Genomic DNA, 18320 nt, shown 5'->3' on the forward strand with positions numbered 1-18320 from the left:
CATCAAATGGCAATACAGTAAATCTGAATTATATTAATCCCTGTAGAGTTGAATTGTAACTAGTCTGACTCGTACATACCTCTCGCTCCTGCAGTATTAGAAGGTGACTGAAAATTCTCTCACCTCGAAATTGTCCATCAAAACTGTAAATAGAGTCTGTTGAGAATGTTAACATGTCGAACTGTTCTCGTGACATTCTTATGGATAAAGAATCGTCATCTTTGCTGACATCTGGATCAACTGGACTTTCACATGATTGAGAATTTTTCAAAACGACTGATTCCCAAAGAATGCATTTTCTGGAATAGTTTTCATTACTCTCCATGAGTGCTTCTTACTTTGGGAGTTTTTGGGAGTATATATTTGCCCCTGGGAAGACTTCAGTTAAGATTTCTGATGATCAGTTCATCCATTTCAAAGAGACCACATCTCCAAGTCTCAAAGATTCTTACCGACTTTGATCTTTAATGACTAAATTGTGTTGCTAAGTTCGTTCTTAAATCAAGTGGTAGTTTTTTGTTCAAAATGTCATTTTCCATTTCTGCTTTTGTTATTGATTTCGTTTAAATCACTTGCATCACTATTAGGAATGCTTAGCAAGGAACAAGCAGAATGGCTTTAGAACGAATGATCCTTCCATTTATATGACCTTTCGGATTATCTTCAGTCTGGGCGAGTGATTTGGAATGTATTGTGGTCACGCAGTCGCTGAGAATAATTTCCAACTCTTTATAGTCAGCAAGCACTCTTTCTGCTCAAAATTTTCCTTAACGATTCTTTTATCGCGCCTTCCCAACAACTATTCTAAGCTGCAGTAGCAAGGTTGAAATTTCAATTAGATTTATTGTATTATCCTTTGATATAAAAAATGTTTTCAAGATGTCTATATATATATATCTGGAAATCCAAATATATCTATACACAAATAATATCTATATAAAAATATTTATGAACAGATATTAAGGTAAAGTGATTTTTTCTAGAAATCGCGGTTCTTTCATTACTAAATATAAGATCGATTTTCATCCAATGAGAATGTGCGCTCATGCTTATCAAAAACTCTGCTTTATTTTCAGTGAGAGTTTCCGGAGTTTATTTGTCCATTGATAACTTATTGGAAGCACGGCGTGTGGCGGTCATTGATCTATCCCGAGTCTTTCGGCTTTGATCTAGATTTGAAACATAATTTTTGTTTACAAAACGCGCCGATAATTCCTGCGTAATCTGTTTCTTTTCGTCTGATGATGTGCAAAAGTCCAGCGATCACAGGTGCACGTGAGCATCTGTGTGCCGTAGCGTTAAACTGGTGCCAAGAATACTGGAAATAGGATCAGTTTGTTTCCTGTTCGTAATTGAGTTCTTAAAAAATTATGAAGTATACATTTGATTTCTCTTTCCTCACATATGTAATTATAGATTAGTGTAGTAGTATTAAGTAGCTAAATCGTGCTCTTGACCCTAGTTGGCGCTACTGAAAAAAACAAGAGACGTTGACTCGGCTTCAATCGCTGACAGATAACTGTCAGCGGGCTTGTAAAATGCCGTAAGTCACAACACAATAACAGGTTTTTGTTTATTTTTCGTATAATTACATAACATAAACATGAATCAACATAAGCGTGATCTAAAACCTTTATTAATCTAAAATAATAGTTACACTGTGCCTAAAACGCTTTTTTGACATAATGATATCAACAACAACCGTTCGATTTCTCCGTTAAGGATTGCCTTTGAAGATTTAATGTTTGATTGAAAGGGTGTTTTAAAATCTGCAAATGTATCTAAATAACAACAACGGTATCCATTATTTTGCTCACATTGTTTTACATGAATTAGGATTTCACGATGAACTGAAAAAAATTTGAGCTTAAGTCTTGGTGAATGCTTAAATATAACTCGCAAAAAATCAGCTGCGTTGATGCTTTTGTTTAGGATAAATTATTATTATTTATCCAATATTGCTTCGTGGCTTCATTTAACATTTGTTAAAAAAAAAAATCGGAATTTTATTTATTAAAAAAAAAAATTACACTCTAATAGCAACAAATTAAATTAAATTTATTAATTATTAATTATTTATTAATTATTAAATTGAATTTGTAAATTTTTTTTAGATTACTTGCAAAAGATATAGTACAGCAAAAAATATAATTTCTTGCATTCAAAATAAATGTATAATTCATTTCCTCTGACCGAATAAAGCCAATGGGAAATTATATTTCCTGAAATAATCTTTGAATTTGAAGTATTACAGCACGTTGATTTAGCATCTTCTTCACGCATCGCGCTAACCACATGCTATTTATTAATCGTCACTTCAGTGATGCATTAGTGATTTGACCGGTATTAAAATTCACATGGAAACGAAGACACGGGTAAAATTTAATTTAAATTTATCATCTCAGTATTTCAATATACTTTAAATTTAAATAGAAAATAAAACCATTCAATCTCATGACTTTTTTTTGTTTCCACTTTCGCAGAGTCCTTGCCGCACTAAAGTAGTCTTTCAGTGTACGTGGCCAGGTTGCGGCCAGCAATATGATGAATGCGAACAAGTAGAAAGACACGTCAGGACGCAGCATCTCAAGTAAGTCGTCCATTCCGAATTTTTTTTTCTTTTAATGCACATTAATAAATATATATATTTTTAAACTGCTTTTCCAACTGAAATAGTGTCGTTTCATTTCAAAATGTTACTCTTAATTCAACAAATGTGTGAATTTTTATGTAAACATGTATTTATGTAATTATGTATTTTATTTACTCCCTATGAAGTTTTATAAGCTATGTTGATCAAGTCATAGCAACTGTAAGTTCATGTTTTAAATGCATCATTAATAATTAAAATTTCATTTTAGTTACATGTACATCATTAGGTTTTAAATAAGTTGTTTAAATAACCTGTAATAATATAATAATGTTATTTATGGATCATTTTCCATATATTTGTTTGGCGATGATGCATTGATAGTTGTTCAAGTTGCTGACTATTTGGTGAGTTAACATTTCTGGATCTTGAATGACATCGATCATTTGTGGAAACTAGGTGCTGTATTAAGTAATGCGTGGAGATGTATATCTGGAGAATTGAAGTTGATTTATGAAATGGATAACTGTAGATGCCTACTTTTTTCCTTGCCTTCAAATGCACTCATATTTGTGTTCTCGCATCTCGTGTTCTAGTTAGAAGCACTGTCGGTCATCACTCGTGGAGAAGTATTTCATGTATTGTTTGTTTGCCTTCTATCGACGCGTAGGTAATGACTGATAAGTTTATGAAACATCGCCATTGGTGCAATTGTTGTATCGTTTTATAAAATGCCACGTTGTGGTATGAGTTCTTTTTCTAATATGCTATAGCACTTAAAAGTACACTACTCCGGTATTAAAACTTTCATAAGTCTGTTACTAAATGTTGCAAATGTTTTATACAACGCTTTGATCGAATTCTTTGGTGACTATGCCACAGTATTGAAAGCACAACAATAGTAAGGATTTAAAAAACATTTTATAATTTATTACTAAACCTTTGTCATGTTCTATTACGCGCGATTGTTATTGTATTGGGTGCCACCACTAATAGTATATATCTGTAATACGATCGAAAGTGATAAAACTGAAATTGTACTTTCTTGCAGAAGAGCCGGAGATGCTTTGGATTCGGAAGGCAGTGATCACGAGGAGGAGTTCTACTACACGGAAATGGAGGTGGAGAGCCCATCGAGCCCCTTCTTGCAAGGTTCTATCTATTCCTCTTCAGTGCCCACCCTCAGCCATTTGGACATGGCACGACCCGCTCATGAGGACCCGGAGTACAGAAAGCAATCACAGGTGAGCTGGAGGGGAGGATTTTTAAATCTTTGAAAATAATTTATTCAAAATGTCAGTGAGTATTTAAGTTCAAATCGTCTATCAGTTCTTTCATTTGCATCAAAAACAGACTCATCGTTTTCATAGTTACAATGAGATCGTTTTAGATCATTATTATAACATTTGTTTTAACACTTTATAAGATTATACTATGTAATTTTCTTACAACTTTTTATTTTCTGCTAAAATCTTGTATAAACATGATCTAATTTAAAGAATACATTGATTTTACAAATCACAAAGATTCAAATTTATGTTGGATACTTTATAAAGTGATCAAAAAAAAAACCTACAAGTTTTGTATTTCCAGTATTGCAGTATTGTAAAATAATCGCAAGAAAGATATCGCACCCATTCGTTTTGATTGGTATTAAAATGTATTATCTTTTCCTGAAATGAGATCCCTTCTGATTATAAATGATACACTCGCCTTTTGATATGATACATTTTTATTTATGTTGATTCAATAACTTCATTTACGAGTTCAGCAGTGCATTGACAGCATTCCTAAATTCCAGGAAATCGTTTTGTGTGTTTAAAAATGTGATAATACTTTCTTTAATGAAATGTCATTCATTTTCATTCGGATATTGAACTGTAATGAAATGTTGTTTTGTTGCAGGCGACCGGTCCCACTTTCACACAGGCCGCTCCCATCTCAATACCGCAGCTCCAGAAATCCACCGCTTGGAATCTGCACGGCTACGCAGCGAGCGCACCCAGCAACATGGTGAGTTTATCACTGTGTTAAAAGTCGGGATTTTATTTGAAGCTCAAATATAAAATGGGCTAAAAAATGGTTTGAACCGTCATTTGATTTTCATTTATTTTTGCTACCACTCTGTGCGCTTGTTTCTTTAAATTTCCATTTCACTCTTCTTTTTTTTTTTTTTTTTCCTTTCTTTTGAAGATGTTTTATGTGATTTAAAAAAGCGAGAAGTGTTTAATTTAGTTAGATTAATGTGCTGTTTTAAAGCAAAACTAGGGCTATTTTGGGATGGACCTCGTCATTTTGAAACTCGGTCAGATGACGAGGACGATACCTGAGCTGGAACTCCCACTCCAAACTTCCACACCACACCAGTGGGAGGATGTTCGACCCCCACGAATTTAATATGCACTAGGCCTGCTGACACGGCAGCTCTTCGGTGGAATCGGGTCTCGAATCTGAAGCCTTCCGGTTCCGCAGCCGAGACCTTCCCACCAGGTCACTGCAACCTCTAAAGGAAAAAACGCGAGAACGTTTCGTTTGTATCTCCGCTTAAAAACAAGTTGCTCTGTTTTTTATGTGAAAAGAAAAATGATTTGAGAAACTATATAAACAAATATTTGTCATTTATTATGTTACTTCTAAATTGAATCCATCTGGTGTAGACTATTTTTGCCATATGAATTTTAATTAATTTTCTGCCACTGACAAAAATAAGCTAGTGAAAACCAATTTTTTTTTTGATTGAATTTTCCCAACATGAAAAGTGTTTAAGAAACAGCATAGCATTGAACCTTCTAACTCAGTGGTTGGTCTGTCGAGGGTTCACTGCAATATGACTCCATTATATCTACAAAAGTATCCCTTTTTCTTTTGCAAATATTTTTTTTCTTTCTTACCATGCAGTGAGTTTTGCTTATATATTAATGTGTTTATTTTTCTGCCATACTCGTGTATCATGAACCTGTCAAAATTCCTCTCCGTAATCTGCGGTGATAAGAGCACTTATCACGCGGAGAGAATCCGAATCGTTCGGCGATTGTTCGACAATATCTAAATAATGCCCTCGAGGCAGATCGAGGGTTCGTGCTATTTGATCAGCTTCTTCGAAGGCTATGTTCTATTTTAAGGGCCGTGCAGCACGATGCTAATCTTTTGTCAGAACTTGCACTCGAACTCGATAATGAAGACATGCGGTTTTCTTTTCTAACAGCCTGTGCTCGCATTTCGGGGAGAAGATGAAAATAATTCACTCAAAAATGCAGATGGGTTTGCAGTCATTTTCTGGGTTTTTGATTTTCGATGGTATCGAATATAAGTTTGCATTTAGATTTTGTTTATGTTTTTTCTCCCTGTGTGTGTGTGTGTGTGTGTGATAATGCATCTTTTCTTAAAATCTATTGAAATGAGAGAGTTGTTATTTTACTATAAAGGATTTTAAATAACCATTTATTTTTGAAGTTTACAACGAAAAAAAGGGAGGGGGGATGAAACCTATGCTGTATAAAATGATTCGTTTCTAATAAAAATGAATCTTTCTTACAGAAATCTGAAACATTCACCGTTTAGTTCAAATGTTATCTTTGAAACTTTAATAGTATGAATTAAAATTATTAATAGTATGAATTATTAGTTAAAACTTTTTAAGTATGAGTTCGACACGTCCAATGAATTATGACTGTTTCATAATATAAAGAATAATGTTTTGTATAATTTTGAGTCGTTTCATTTTAATATTTCATTGAAGCTATAAAATTCTTTTAATACTGCCATCATTACGGATTTTTAGGCCAAAGCATACTCAATTTGTATGCATACTTCACATACTTTGAGTCAATTTTAATCTGATGGAGATTGGAACTTTCCGTCATCGTGATTTTATTTTTATCCAGATGACTCGTGCAAAGTCGTTTTAATTCTTAGAGTGTTAAATTGGTAACACAATACCTGTTCTTTTCTTTTCGGTTTTATTCAAGCAGGGCTAGTTTTGTAATTTCGATAGCATTTGAAAATTTCTATAGTATTTATAAAATAAGCATTTTAAAACTTTTCCTCTTTTAAAATGCGATTTACCAGATTGTTATAGCCAGTAGCATTTTGTGTTGGCTCAAATGTCACGAGAATCATTACTGTCAATGAAATGGATCTAAAATATGACTACAATATATTTTATAAAGAATGTATTCGAATTAACTTTCTAGTGTTATAGGCCTTTTTGATTTAGCATGTGTAATCAAACTTTTGAGTCAAAGCGCTCGGGAACAGGCTATCTTTCTAAAGAACTTTGAGGCTAAAGTGGACAACATATAGAATTTACATGGAAGGAAACCTCCAGTGGCCAACCAGAGCACATCGCTCTACCAATTTATGAAGGATGCTGATTAAGAATAAGAACTGAAGAAAAATTCTTATTCTTCCGACTGATGTTTCTCTGTGATTAGCCTTGTGACACCACTTATCTATGAACTCCATACTGAAATATAGCGGTTTCTTTTCGTGGCGTCCTTATTTCATGCTTGAACACTCTTCATTGGCAATTTTCCGTGAACCATTTAACTCACGAAAATTGAACAACATTTCGTCCATGACTGCTGTTTGCTTGCTCATTTATTTACACTGCTCACTAAATCCACTTGCTTTAACGCAATTAACCAAATTCATGGGACTGTTTCTGTTGGTTGAAGCTGGCTGAAATACCTGTTTAGTTTTGTTTCTGCATTACTTTCTATATAAGAAGTTTGAATGCCTCTCTTGGGGAATTTCAAGAGGAACGCACCCAAATTTCTGTTTCAGTTAGAGGAAAGTAAGGAAATCCACATCATGTTAATGCGTACCATGTTCTGTCTGCCAGTTTTTAAATAATGTTGGTTAAGCCAGAATAGAACTCATGATCATCTTCTGATTCAAATAGCTCAACCATGCCTTGCATTAAACTTTTCAAGGTTATTAGCAAATCATTTTTCTTCATGTAAATGACGGCGGTAGATTTATAGATTAATAAAGAGTATTACAAATGGTGCTGCCATCTGTTATCTTTATAAAAGTTTAAAAACACAATTTTTTCCCTTCTAATCATCCTAAAACTACCGCCTGAGAAAGAAAAGAAATATCTTAAAGAAGTTATTTTGAAATGAAGCACCGCTCCTGATAGCGTTTATTATTATTCATTTATTGATCTTATAATGATTTGTTCATCAAATTTTATTTTTCTTTGCAGGGCTCACCGCAAAAGTGCATGCGTCTCAGCATCAAATCCACTTCCTCGCCCAGCAAAGCCTCCTCCCCCCTCCACCGGAGAACGCGATCCGAGAGCCGCAAGTGCCGCAAAGTATACGGCATGGAGAACAGGGACATGTGGTGCACACAGTGCAAATGGAAGAAAGCTTGCACCCGATTCGTCGACTGAACGCTACTCTTTGGATGCTTCCTCTTTTCCGATAGCTCTTCTGTAGGACGTTTGAGTTTGCTCACGAATTGGGATGAAGTATTCGTCTCGAACGGACGAAGGGGGACGTTCAGTACAAGCTATGCAAGTGACTTTTTTGAGAGCCCCTCGAACATCAGACAACAAGGGCGAAGGACACGACGTATACTTACATCAATACTCAAATGACCTTGAGTCGATTTTTACATTTTTTTCTGTTAGATTTTTATCTTCTACTGGGGTATTTTGGGTTTGGATCTGTATTATTATTTAAGACAGAGGCTGCCTGCATGGCAGAAGACTTTCGAGTCATAAATTAATTTATATTTTTCTCATTGTGTGTATAGATATTTTATTATGAATCATCAAAATATAGAAGTGTTTGAATCATTTATCGCTGCGCTGCGCAGTCTATTAATTATGTGCAATTCAATTGCACGTTGTTATCGACAAATGAGTGACATTATTTATATATCAAATTCTATCGTTTTTGAATCGTATTATTTTGTTTGCATTCATGTTACTCCGCTCATTTATACTGTTGACGATTTGGATCTCAAGATATGTTTAGAAGTCTTCTCAACCCGAATTGTTCTGAATAAGACCTAGAACAATTATGCCTTATACAAATTATCAAGTACATGACCATGCAATTTTTTTGTGACAAAATACAATTTTTTCTCACCACCTGTTGTATTGTACAGTTAAACTTCCTATATTGCGATGACGCAATGCCCGTCACTTTATGTGATATGAATTTTAAAGACAAGGCAATAATTCAAAGTAATGAATATTACTCCATCAACTGTCGTCAGATTTCAGCAGTTATTTTTTATTTGTATAAAACGAGTCAGCACATTTACAAACAATAATTGTATACTACTCTTTTTTCCTCAATTTGATTGCTCATAAGTGTTTTGGCCAATCATGACCGTGATTATAGACTTTTATATTTATATGTAAATAATTCCGTTTAGTCTATTTGAATTTAGTATATAGAGATATATTATATATATTATATAGAGAGATAAGAAAATTATGTAAAGAGATTTTTATTCGGCTTGCAGCTGTTAATTGTTTATTTGATCGCCAGATGGCGACTGAGTAGAATTTGTTTGACGAATTGATTGCCGAACTGAGCTCTCTAAGTTCGAGTCAGTTAATTGGAGAATGAAATTTTATACCAAGTTTCACTGCCTAGTCAATATTTTGTATGACCAGTAAAGTTTAACTGATATATTACATAGTTTACACTCAAGTTTTTTTTCCGTTTACTGCCATTTATTTGTTTGTTGTTAATTTAAATAGAGAAAGTGAGAAAAATATTTAAAAAAAAAAAGAAAGAAAGAAAGGATTATATTTAATCAATACTTTTGATAAAAGCGAATTCGATCATCTGCTAAATCAGATCTATTTTTTATCAAAATCGCTTCGATGAAGTCACCGTCATAGAAGCGATAAACAAACGGAAAATATTTATATTAAAAAAAAAAAAACACTATGCAATATATTTATATTCTATAGAATATCTTCTTTTATTCATATTTTAAAAACTGAAAGAAATTTTATTTTATTACGATGGATTTAAAACTTGGGAGAAACTCAATCGCTGCAATAAATAAGACGTCTAAAATAAGAATGCACATTTCCTGGACAATGGGTAATATATACTTAATCGAATCGGTAAGAATCCCGAATCCTTCGGATTTCAATCAAAACCGAACTTGAATCGAACGGAACACCAGTGAACTGCATTTGTGCAAGATCGCTGAAAATCGTCTGCGTCTTTACCTGACTTTGACCGAGAGATTTCTTCACCAGTGAGAAAAGCTAGTTGTACCTGATCTAATATCCAAAAAACGAACCATAGGTCAACGGATGCTTGATACCAATTCGCTTCAATCTTTTTGTACAGATCATTTTTAAGCATTATTTAAATTAAATGTCAAATCTAAAGATATATCTATTTTATGTGTTTGAAGAGTTTTATTCCTTAAAATCTATTGTATACATATACTTGCATGTATTATACATATATATTATCGATGTCTGTCATATTGTAGAGGATCTTTAGCATTTTCGGCATGAAGAGCCAAGGTTTTCCAACCTATGTTTCTCACTCATAGTGACCAAAATTGACATCTGTAGTGCCTTTCTTCCAGCTGCATTTGGGTATGGAAAAAACCTTAGCGTACGCTGCATCGTCTGCTGGATTTTTAAAAGACAATTATTATCATTGAGCAATAAAACGAATACAACGAAAATAGACTTGCCGGTTCTTTTTATCATTCCATTTTGCGTAATGTTGATGATAATAAATAAATTATTGAGTACTAGATGCATCGAATGGCTGCAATAATGAGAATTTAACAAACTGTTTTCTATGCCTTAGTGAATAAATTTGAAATTTGAATCACCCAAATCGTTCTGATTTATATTGAACATAAATAATTTGATACATTCCTATACTATCGATAACATTGTTTCTTAAGGAACATGTGAGAAAAGTAATATAAGTAATTTGCAAAAAGAATATTTCTTTTGAATTTACTCGTCAATTTTTTATATGATAATAAGTAATAACACTTGGAGCGAACTGACGATGATAAAAAAAAAAAATAATGAGATGATTATTCTTTAAAAGAATAATAATTCTTGAATTCAAACATTAATTTTTTGTTCTCGAGTCTGGATGTAATTAAAATATTTTTTTGCGTGAACTTATTTCTATTTTTGAATAAGCAAATTAAATAAAGCAAAATGCATATAATCGTCTGAAAGTGACAAATTATAGAAAGGAACGAAAGATTGTGATTAATTTTAATATTAAAGGTTAAGCAGCATTTACAAAAAAAAAATTCTATAGAGGGAGAGGGGGAATGTGAGAATGTGGGTGAACGACCTTGAATCTTCAGATGGTAGTTGGGTGTTGTTGACTGCTTGTGTTTTATACTACATTTATAAACAATCGCTTCCTTGCACACTATATGCTTTTGCCCATAGCTATTTGCCGTGCCAAATACGTAGGATGGCAACAATTATTTTTGTTTGTAACGGGCATTGCAAAAGCAAGATTTAGAATTTTCAATATTCTCTTCTGCACCGCATTACAACGTCTCAGGCAGTTAAAAGCCATGTTGGTATATATATATTTGTAAATTGTGCTCAAGTTGATAGATGATCTTGCATTGTTCCGATAGTTGAATTTCGCTGATGTTGAATTGTTTGAGAAGAACGAAACAACAACAGGGGGCCACTTGATACAAAAAGATTTTCAAATCAAAATATGTAAATATTGAATTCCTTATGACATAAATTTTTCAAAACTTACTACTTACACAAATCACTAATTTGCAGTAAACAAAAACAAAACAAATTATAGTGTTTATTTGGTTTGCAAATCTAATTTGCCCATGTGTACATGGCTGTATGTATAATTGTGTGTTTGTATGTAAATATTTTAAAAGCCAATAATTTTCAAATTCTTAGGCTTATGCTATTTTGAAAATATGTTAAAAATTTATCTTAAATGATTTAACTAATGTCATTATTAAAAGATAACTATTATTCCATGATTAATCTTTCTAGTACGAATCATATTGTTGAAATTTTAATTTACTATTTAGTATAAAGATGATTTTTAAATCGGAAAAAAGTGTATAAATCCACATGTATTAACAAACTATGTATACAGCCGCTAATGACTTTAACGCACACTGAAGACATTTAAAAAAGTGGTTGGACAACTGCAAAGTGCTAATGGAACATTTCAATAAGGGAAAAAAAAAACTTTTTTCTTACAATTTATTGAAAAAATTTTTAAATATGGTAGCATTTAAAAAAAAAATAGATTCAATTAGTTCGAAAATAATTAAATTATAAATAAATATTCTATATATTTTTATGTACGATTCATTTTAATGCATAAATATTTTCGTTAAAATGCTATATATATATATAAAAAATACCTTTTATATGAAAATATTTTTGAAGTTCCCTTTCTATTTTTAAATCTTTTAAGTAACAGAAAAGTCTTTCATTATATTTTCTTAAAATATTTTTCAACTACAAAAATGACCTGCAGCAAAAAATCAACCATTGCTTTCTGTTTGGTTCGTGCGAAATGTTCCTTTCGCCGCAACAGCAGTTGTTGTTCTGAACTGTAAAGGTTTTTTCGTTCTTCTCCGCTTGTATATTGCTTTGTATAAATATGTACATAAGTATAAAGAAATGCTATCGTCCATTAATATATTCTAAATGTATGTACCAGTAAATCGTTATCATATCATGTTGTTCTATTTGAAGCTAAAGATTTCATTTGATGAAATGTTTTTTTTTTAATTCATAGATTTGTGCTTGTTTTTGAATTGATTATCAAACTAGCCATGGGAAATTTCCTTTCCAGAAAGATGGACAAAAAACATTTCTACAATTTATATCATCCAGCTTATTTTTTTAATCTACAAAAGTAATAATTCCTTAATCTTAAAGCACATTTATGAAATACTTAATCAAAATATTTCACAATATTTATAATCGAGAAAAATCATTGGTTCTTAATATAATCCTTTGTGTTTATATATGGGAAGAGTTTAATCTCCACAGAAACTGAATTTTTTTAAAGACTTTTTCAATATATTTTTCGATATTATTAAATTTTAGAATTGAGTTAATACATTTTGTGCTTGTTACAAAAAAAATAAAAAAAGAATAATCTTAATTCTTAGATCATTTGAATGTTGAATTTCATGAATATATGATTTTTTTTTAACAAAAAACGAAATAACATACAAAGTACTAAACTTGGAATGATCAGTATTTTATCGATATGATCTATTTACATTTTCAAAGTTTTCTAAGATTGTATTTTATTTTTAACTGAAGCCGATTTTTTGTGATATTAAATTTTATAAATGGTTTTTATCTTTTGATGTGCGCAAATGGTCCGGTAATTATTAATTGAATCTTTAATAACACTTTTAGTGGCATCAGTTATTTCTCCATACATAAATAAAAATTGTTTTAAATAAATATTTAATTAAACAATATTTGTCTAATGGACAAAGAGGAATTCTCTTTAAAAAATTGCCCAATTTTACTAATTAATTGACATAAATTGGAGATATATATTGTATTTGTTGCATAACAATTTTTTGTCCAACTTTCTATGTGGTGATTGTTACTTTTGTTATAATTTTGCAAAGTTTTATGCTGGTTGTGGTTTATGTGTAAATGTCTATTCTAAAGTGTTGTTTATTCTTAGATATTATATCACTCACTATGCAATTCACAGGCTTTTCTTAGTAACTGCACAATATAGAAGATTCCTCATGTTAAATATGAGGAGAACTTCGAATCGAACGGCTGTGCAAGGCCTCAGACTGACTAGCTGATTTAAGTTTGCTTTTAGCAAATGATTTCTTTTTGTCTGGTACGGCGGATTATTATTATTTTTTGTTTTGCCAACTTATTTTTTAAAAAGATTTATTTTATTATTGTGTTTTTGCCAAGAAGAGAAAATATATTTACTAACTTAAAATGTTTTATATAATATTTTAATAGTTACACAAAAAATTGGCTAGTCTTTTAATTTTAAAATATTTTTTATTTGCGTTTATTTGTGTATTTTACGATATAGATGAAATTTGAAGCTTTACATTACACTTGTAGAATCAGTTCGAGATATTTTGGAAGGAGAAAATTCCACCAAAATGTGCTAAAATTCGCGTCGTTGGATGCCGAATCCGTTATTTCAAAGCAGTCAGGTCGTATAACTTAACGTCTGCATATCGCATGCAGTTCTGCATTTACCCAAGACCAAACAATCTTGCACAGTCTTATCAAAATATATTTTGTGATCTCAGTATTTGTTTCGGATCACTCACAGATATTTTCGTATGGAGCAGAATTCTATTTTTATTTTTTCCAGACACATCCAAAGACCTTTCTTTCTCGTCATTTCAGGCATTATTCATAGTTAAATGTGTTTTGTAAAGATTCATCATGTTTATAACAAATAAAGCTAATTTTTTTTTGTCTCTTTTGTGTATTTTTTACGTTTTTCTATGGGTACTGATCTTGTTTTAATATCAATACATAGTTTTTATACGAAGAGAATTTGTTGTAATTAATCAAAAGCAAGAAAAAAAATTCTTTAAAAAATTGGAACGTTTTGAAGGGAATAAAAATGAAAACAAAACCATATTTATCTAAACTTTAATGCATTATTTTTATAAGAATATATTCATGAAAAAGTATTACATGAAACAATACTTTATAGTATGTATGTCATATGAACATTTTTAATTTCGTGACAAAATGACCCCCTCAAAGAAAAAGATTATTGCGATCATAATACGAGAACAAAAAATTGCCTTTAAATACTACTTTTCTGAGATAACCAATGACACTGACATGAGAAATAATATTCTGTACTACTTTTTAGTTTACAAACATTGGTGAAATGCAACTTTACAAGAAGAAAAAAAAAACATTGTTTTTTTTTTTTTTTCCTTCTTTTTTCTGAACAATATATCAAAGCAATATTATTAAGAAGCAAAGGTGGAATAAAATGAAAACGCTTTTAAATTTTATTTTTACATATTATATTTATATATAGCTGACAGATTATTGAATGCTTATTTAAAAAAAAAACATTTCCTAATGAAAACGATATCTAATGTTGTTCTATATACATCTGTTAAATTCATTACTAGTCTTGTTTCAAAGTAAAATATGCATTTGAATTGCATGATTTCAATTTACACGACATTTTCTAAGAATTAATATTCGTTTTAAGCAAGAAATAAATATAAAAATGTGGTGTGAAACATTTGATATAACAAAAAGTTAAATAAATGAATACTTTTTAGCAAATATATTCATTTAAAAACAATGTGTATAACAATTATTATATTCATTATAATATTAAAATCTAACAAGTTTTCTTTTCTTATTTTATTTTTATGAGTCACTGATGTTCAAATTTCTATTAATGAGAAAATTATGTAAATTTTGAATGAGTTAAGAGTATTTATTGTATATTATTCGACTTTGGAGATCAGCTAGGGGTATTGGCTATATTTTAATTAAATCGTTTAGATATAGCAGTTATGTTCAAAATTCCATCAAATTGTCAGATGTAAAATCTTTGTCACTTTAATTGTGTTGCAATATTCTGTTCATTGTGAGCATGAACCAATCAAATAAATACCAGTCTATGACGTCATAGTGTCATTAAAAACGTAAAATTTCTTCACTTTTGTCACTAAATTTCACTCATTTATTCGTCTTGAAACCGACTTAGATCTTTCTTCTTAGCTCAACAGTGGAAAAAAATCACGATATTAAATAATTTGTAAAACATTGAAACCGGTTTGAATTTAAGAGCAACAATGTAATTTATTGTTTGAAATTGGGCAATATATATATATATATATATATATATATATATATATATTAATTAGCCTATTTCGGGAAAAATTTGCAAGACTATTAAATTGTCATCATTGAAGAAACAATTTTTTATATTTTAAAACAATTTTTAATTAAATAAAATTCTAATTAAGAATTTTAAAAATCGTTCCTAGATCATTTTTAAAAATAGTTTTTAAATATATATCTGCCACATTTGGTTGTCTTAGGGCAAACGGTCTAACTTGTAAGAGAACCAACACACATATATTCATCTTCATTATTGATAGAGACAATGAAAATAAAAATTCTTCGATCAATACAGAATTTAATTGAACCCAACATTTCTCTTTAAGATGATTTTTTTAAAGATGTGAACATCAAGCAAAAACTAACAAAAAGATGTATTCCATTTCCAATTATCAGGGGACAGGTAATTCTTGCATTTCTATTGTGCTGCCCTCTAGTGATATTTATTTCAGTTAATAACTCTGCTAACTCAATCAATAATTGATTAAAAATTATTACTACATGAATGCTTCGCTTTTCTTGAATTTTTTTTAAACATTTAAAATTTTGTCTTTTCTATCACTTATATTCCTTCAAGAAAAATCAACTGTAAATTTTTAATGAACAGCGTTTCATAAATTCGTAAATATTTTATATTAACACTTCTTATAAATTTCTAACAAATACTTATTCAGTTTATTTTGGAAAATTTCATTCAATTGTTTTTAATCGTAGAGAAGCTTTGGAAATTGAGTTTTGGAAATTTTTATATCATTTATTTAAAAATAGGATTCATCGTATGTCTTAAATTTATATTACTTCGAGGCAAGGAAAAATAAATATGCAAGTGCAAATAATTTTATCTCTAAAACCAGCAATTCATTTATCACACTTTTTTTATCAAAATTTTTAATTATAGCCTCTAAGAAATTGTATATTTCATTCATGGCAATTACATCTTACATAGTTCTCCAAATCTTCTTCTTAAGGGTTTTTGTTGTTAATAGAATAGCGACGACTGTGCTGTAAATTAAGCATTTCCTTAAGAGGAAGAACATACATGGAATCTCAAAATGTAAGACCGCCTCTCTAGGACTAGGGCTTGAAATAACCGAATAGTGTAGCAAAGATATACAAATAGGAAGGAATCTAATATTATACATAAATAGATACTCCCAAAAGATAACGCAAAACAAGATGCCAGTCTTTAAAATGCGTCATTCTAACCAAAAGCCCAATTAATTCGATGTGATTTAATCAAAAAATAACTATTTTCGAAGTTCATCTTACCAGTGAAACTTGATGCCGTAGGCTATTTGTGGCCATTTGTCCTTTCCACTTTTTCTCTCATCTCATAAAAATAAGAAAAAAGATGGCGTGACCGTAGTCATTTAACACTCCGTCAGTTCTTAGAATGGGGTCAGAATTTAATAAAACTCATTGAAAGAACAAAGAAGCGAGATTGAAATGGACTTGGGAAATTATTTCTAGATACCTGAAAGTTGAAAAAAGGGAGATCGACTACAACAGGGATTCTCGAAAAATATAGGCTGCGCATGCAAATGGTTTCACTAAGAAAATTCTATAAATACGGGGGAAAAAATCAATCACAATTTTTTCTTTCAGATTCTTAAACGTGATAGACAGAGACAGATTTCGCATTTTGTAGCCCTTGGCTGAGCACATTATGTTGGATCTCTTTTAATATTAGCAATTCAGTTTCGTATTTCAGTACATTTTAACATGTTTATGATTTATTGTAAGTCTATTTTATTAACTTTATGAATAATTGTTTGCTATTATTTAGCTTTTTGAATCCTGCATCGATGTTTGTACACATTATTATTGAGGAGGATGTTTAGCTTTATAATTGTTCCAACAATGTAATGAAACGTATAAAAAAAACTGGCAAATTTTACTTGAGTTAGTAGTTTCCTAATATTTATAACTTATAGAATTTGCTTTCTTAGAAATTTATTGAGTCCCACGGGCTGTGGTCCCTTGCAATGAAGGATAAGAAGCTTTCGGCATGGGGGTTCTTTCTCGCCATCTCAGTGGGTACACAAAAAATGCGGGGGTCTGACTCCTCCCATTGATGATAGAAGACGTACTTCCTTAGGGAAGGATTGTATCGTGACCGGGGATGGCCATTAGGACTCAACGACAGTTCCCGCCAGTGTTGGTCCGGTCTCCTGTCGATACTGCTACGTTCAGTGGTGACGGGGTGGTCGGCTGTACGCAAAAAGAAGTGTTGGTCCGGCCATTCAGATTTCTCCGTGTGCCTTCCAGAGGGTTGGAGTAACCAGTTTGTGGTTACAAATTTATTGATATGGCAACTAGGCAAATAAAGATTTTTGATCCATTTTTTTTTCAGACTCTATTTCAGTCTAGCGGACCTAGACAGTTGTTTAATCTATCTAATTGAAAGTTCTTCACGAACGTTAGACAAAAACAAATAAGAGTTTCAAATTTCCATTCATATTTCGTAGCATCATTGCATGTTTTAATTATTTTTAAATGAGGCTTTATGTTATAATTTATTCTCTGATTTGAGGGTGAGGGGCCGTTTGGGGGACTAAAGAGAATTTTATGGTGGAAAGCCGTTTGAGGTCTTCGAGAATGAACTTTCTAAAACTTTTCTCACTCGCAAACTATTTTTGCGCAAGAAACATGTTGATGACTTTCACGATGTATGGCACCTATAAAGCGAAAATGGACTCAATCATGAGACCTTATCTATACTTATAATAAAGCTCAATGTGTGTGTGTGTGTTGGCGCTCTACAGGCCAGACCGTTTGACATACAGCTACCAAATTTGGTACATGTATACCTTGGAGGTTGGGAATGTGCACCTGGGGTTTCTTTTTTCGAATTTTTAATTAGAATTTTAA

The 18320-nt window shown here is 31.3% G+C and overlaps 1 protein-coding gene across 1 annotated transcript in view; it reads left to right on the forward strand.

Moving 5' to 3' along the window:
• The window catches only part of LOC129971546 (zinc finger protein 395-like), a 125111-nt gene extending 111067 nt beyond the window's left edge, over positions 1-14044 (forward strand). The window contains exons 4-7 of the mRNA XM_056085416.1: positions 2484-2590; positions 3642-3834; positions 4496-4603; positions 7800-14044. Of these exons, the coding sequence (XP_055941391.1) occupies positions 2484-2590; positions 3642-3834; positions 4496-4603; positions 7800-7988 (597 nt within the window). The 3' untranslated portion in view covers positions 7989-14044. The remainder of the gene's footprint in view (positions 1-2483; positions 2591-3641; positions 3835-4495; positions 4604-7799) is intronic.
• Positions 14045-18320: the final 4276 nt, after the last annotated feature.

Source organism: Argiope bruennichi, chromosome 6, assembly GCF_947563725.1.
Source record: "Argiope bruennichi chromosome 6, qqArgBrue1.1, whole genome shotgun sequence".
Classification (NCBI taxonomy): domain Eukaryota; kingdom Metazoa; phylum Arthropoda; class Arachnida; order Araneae; family Araneidae; genus Argiope; species Argiope bruennichi.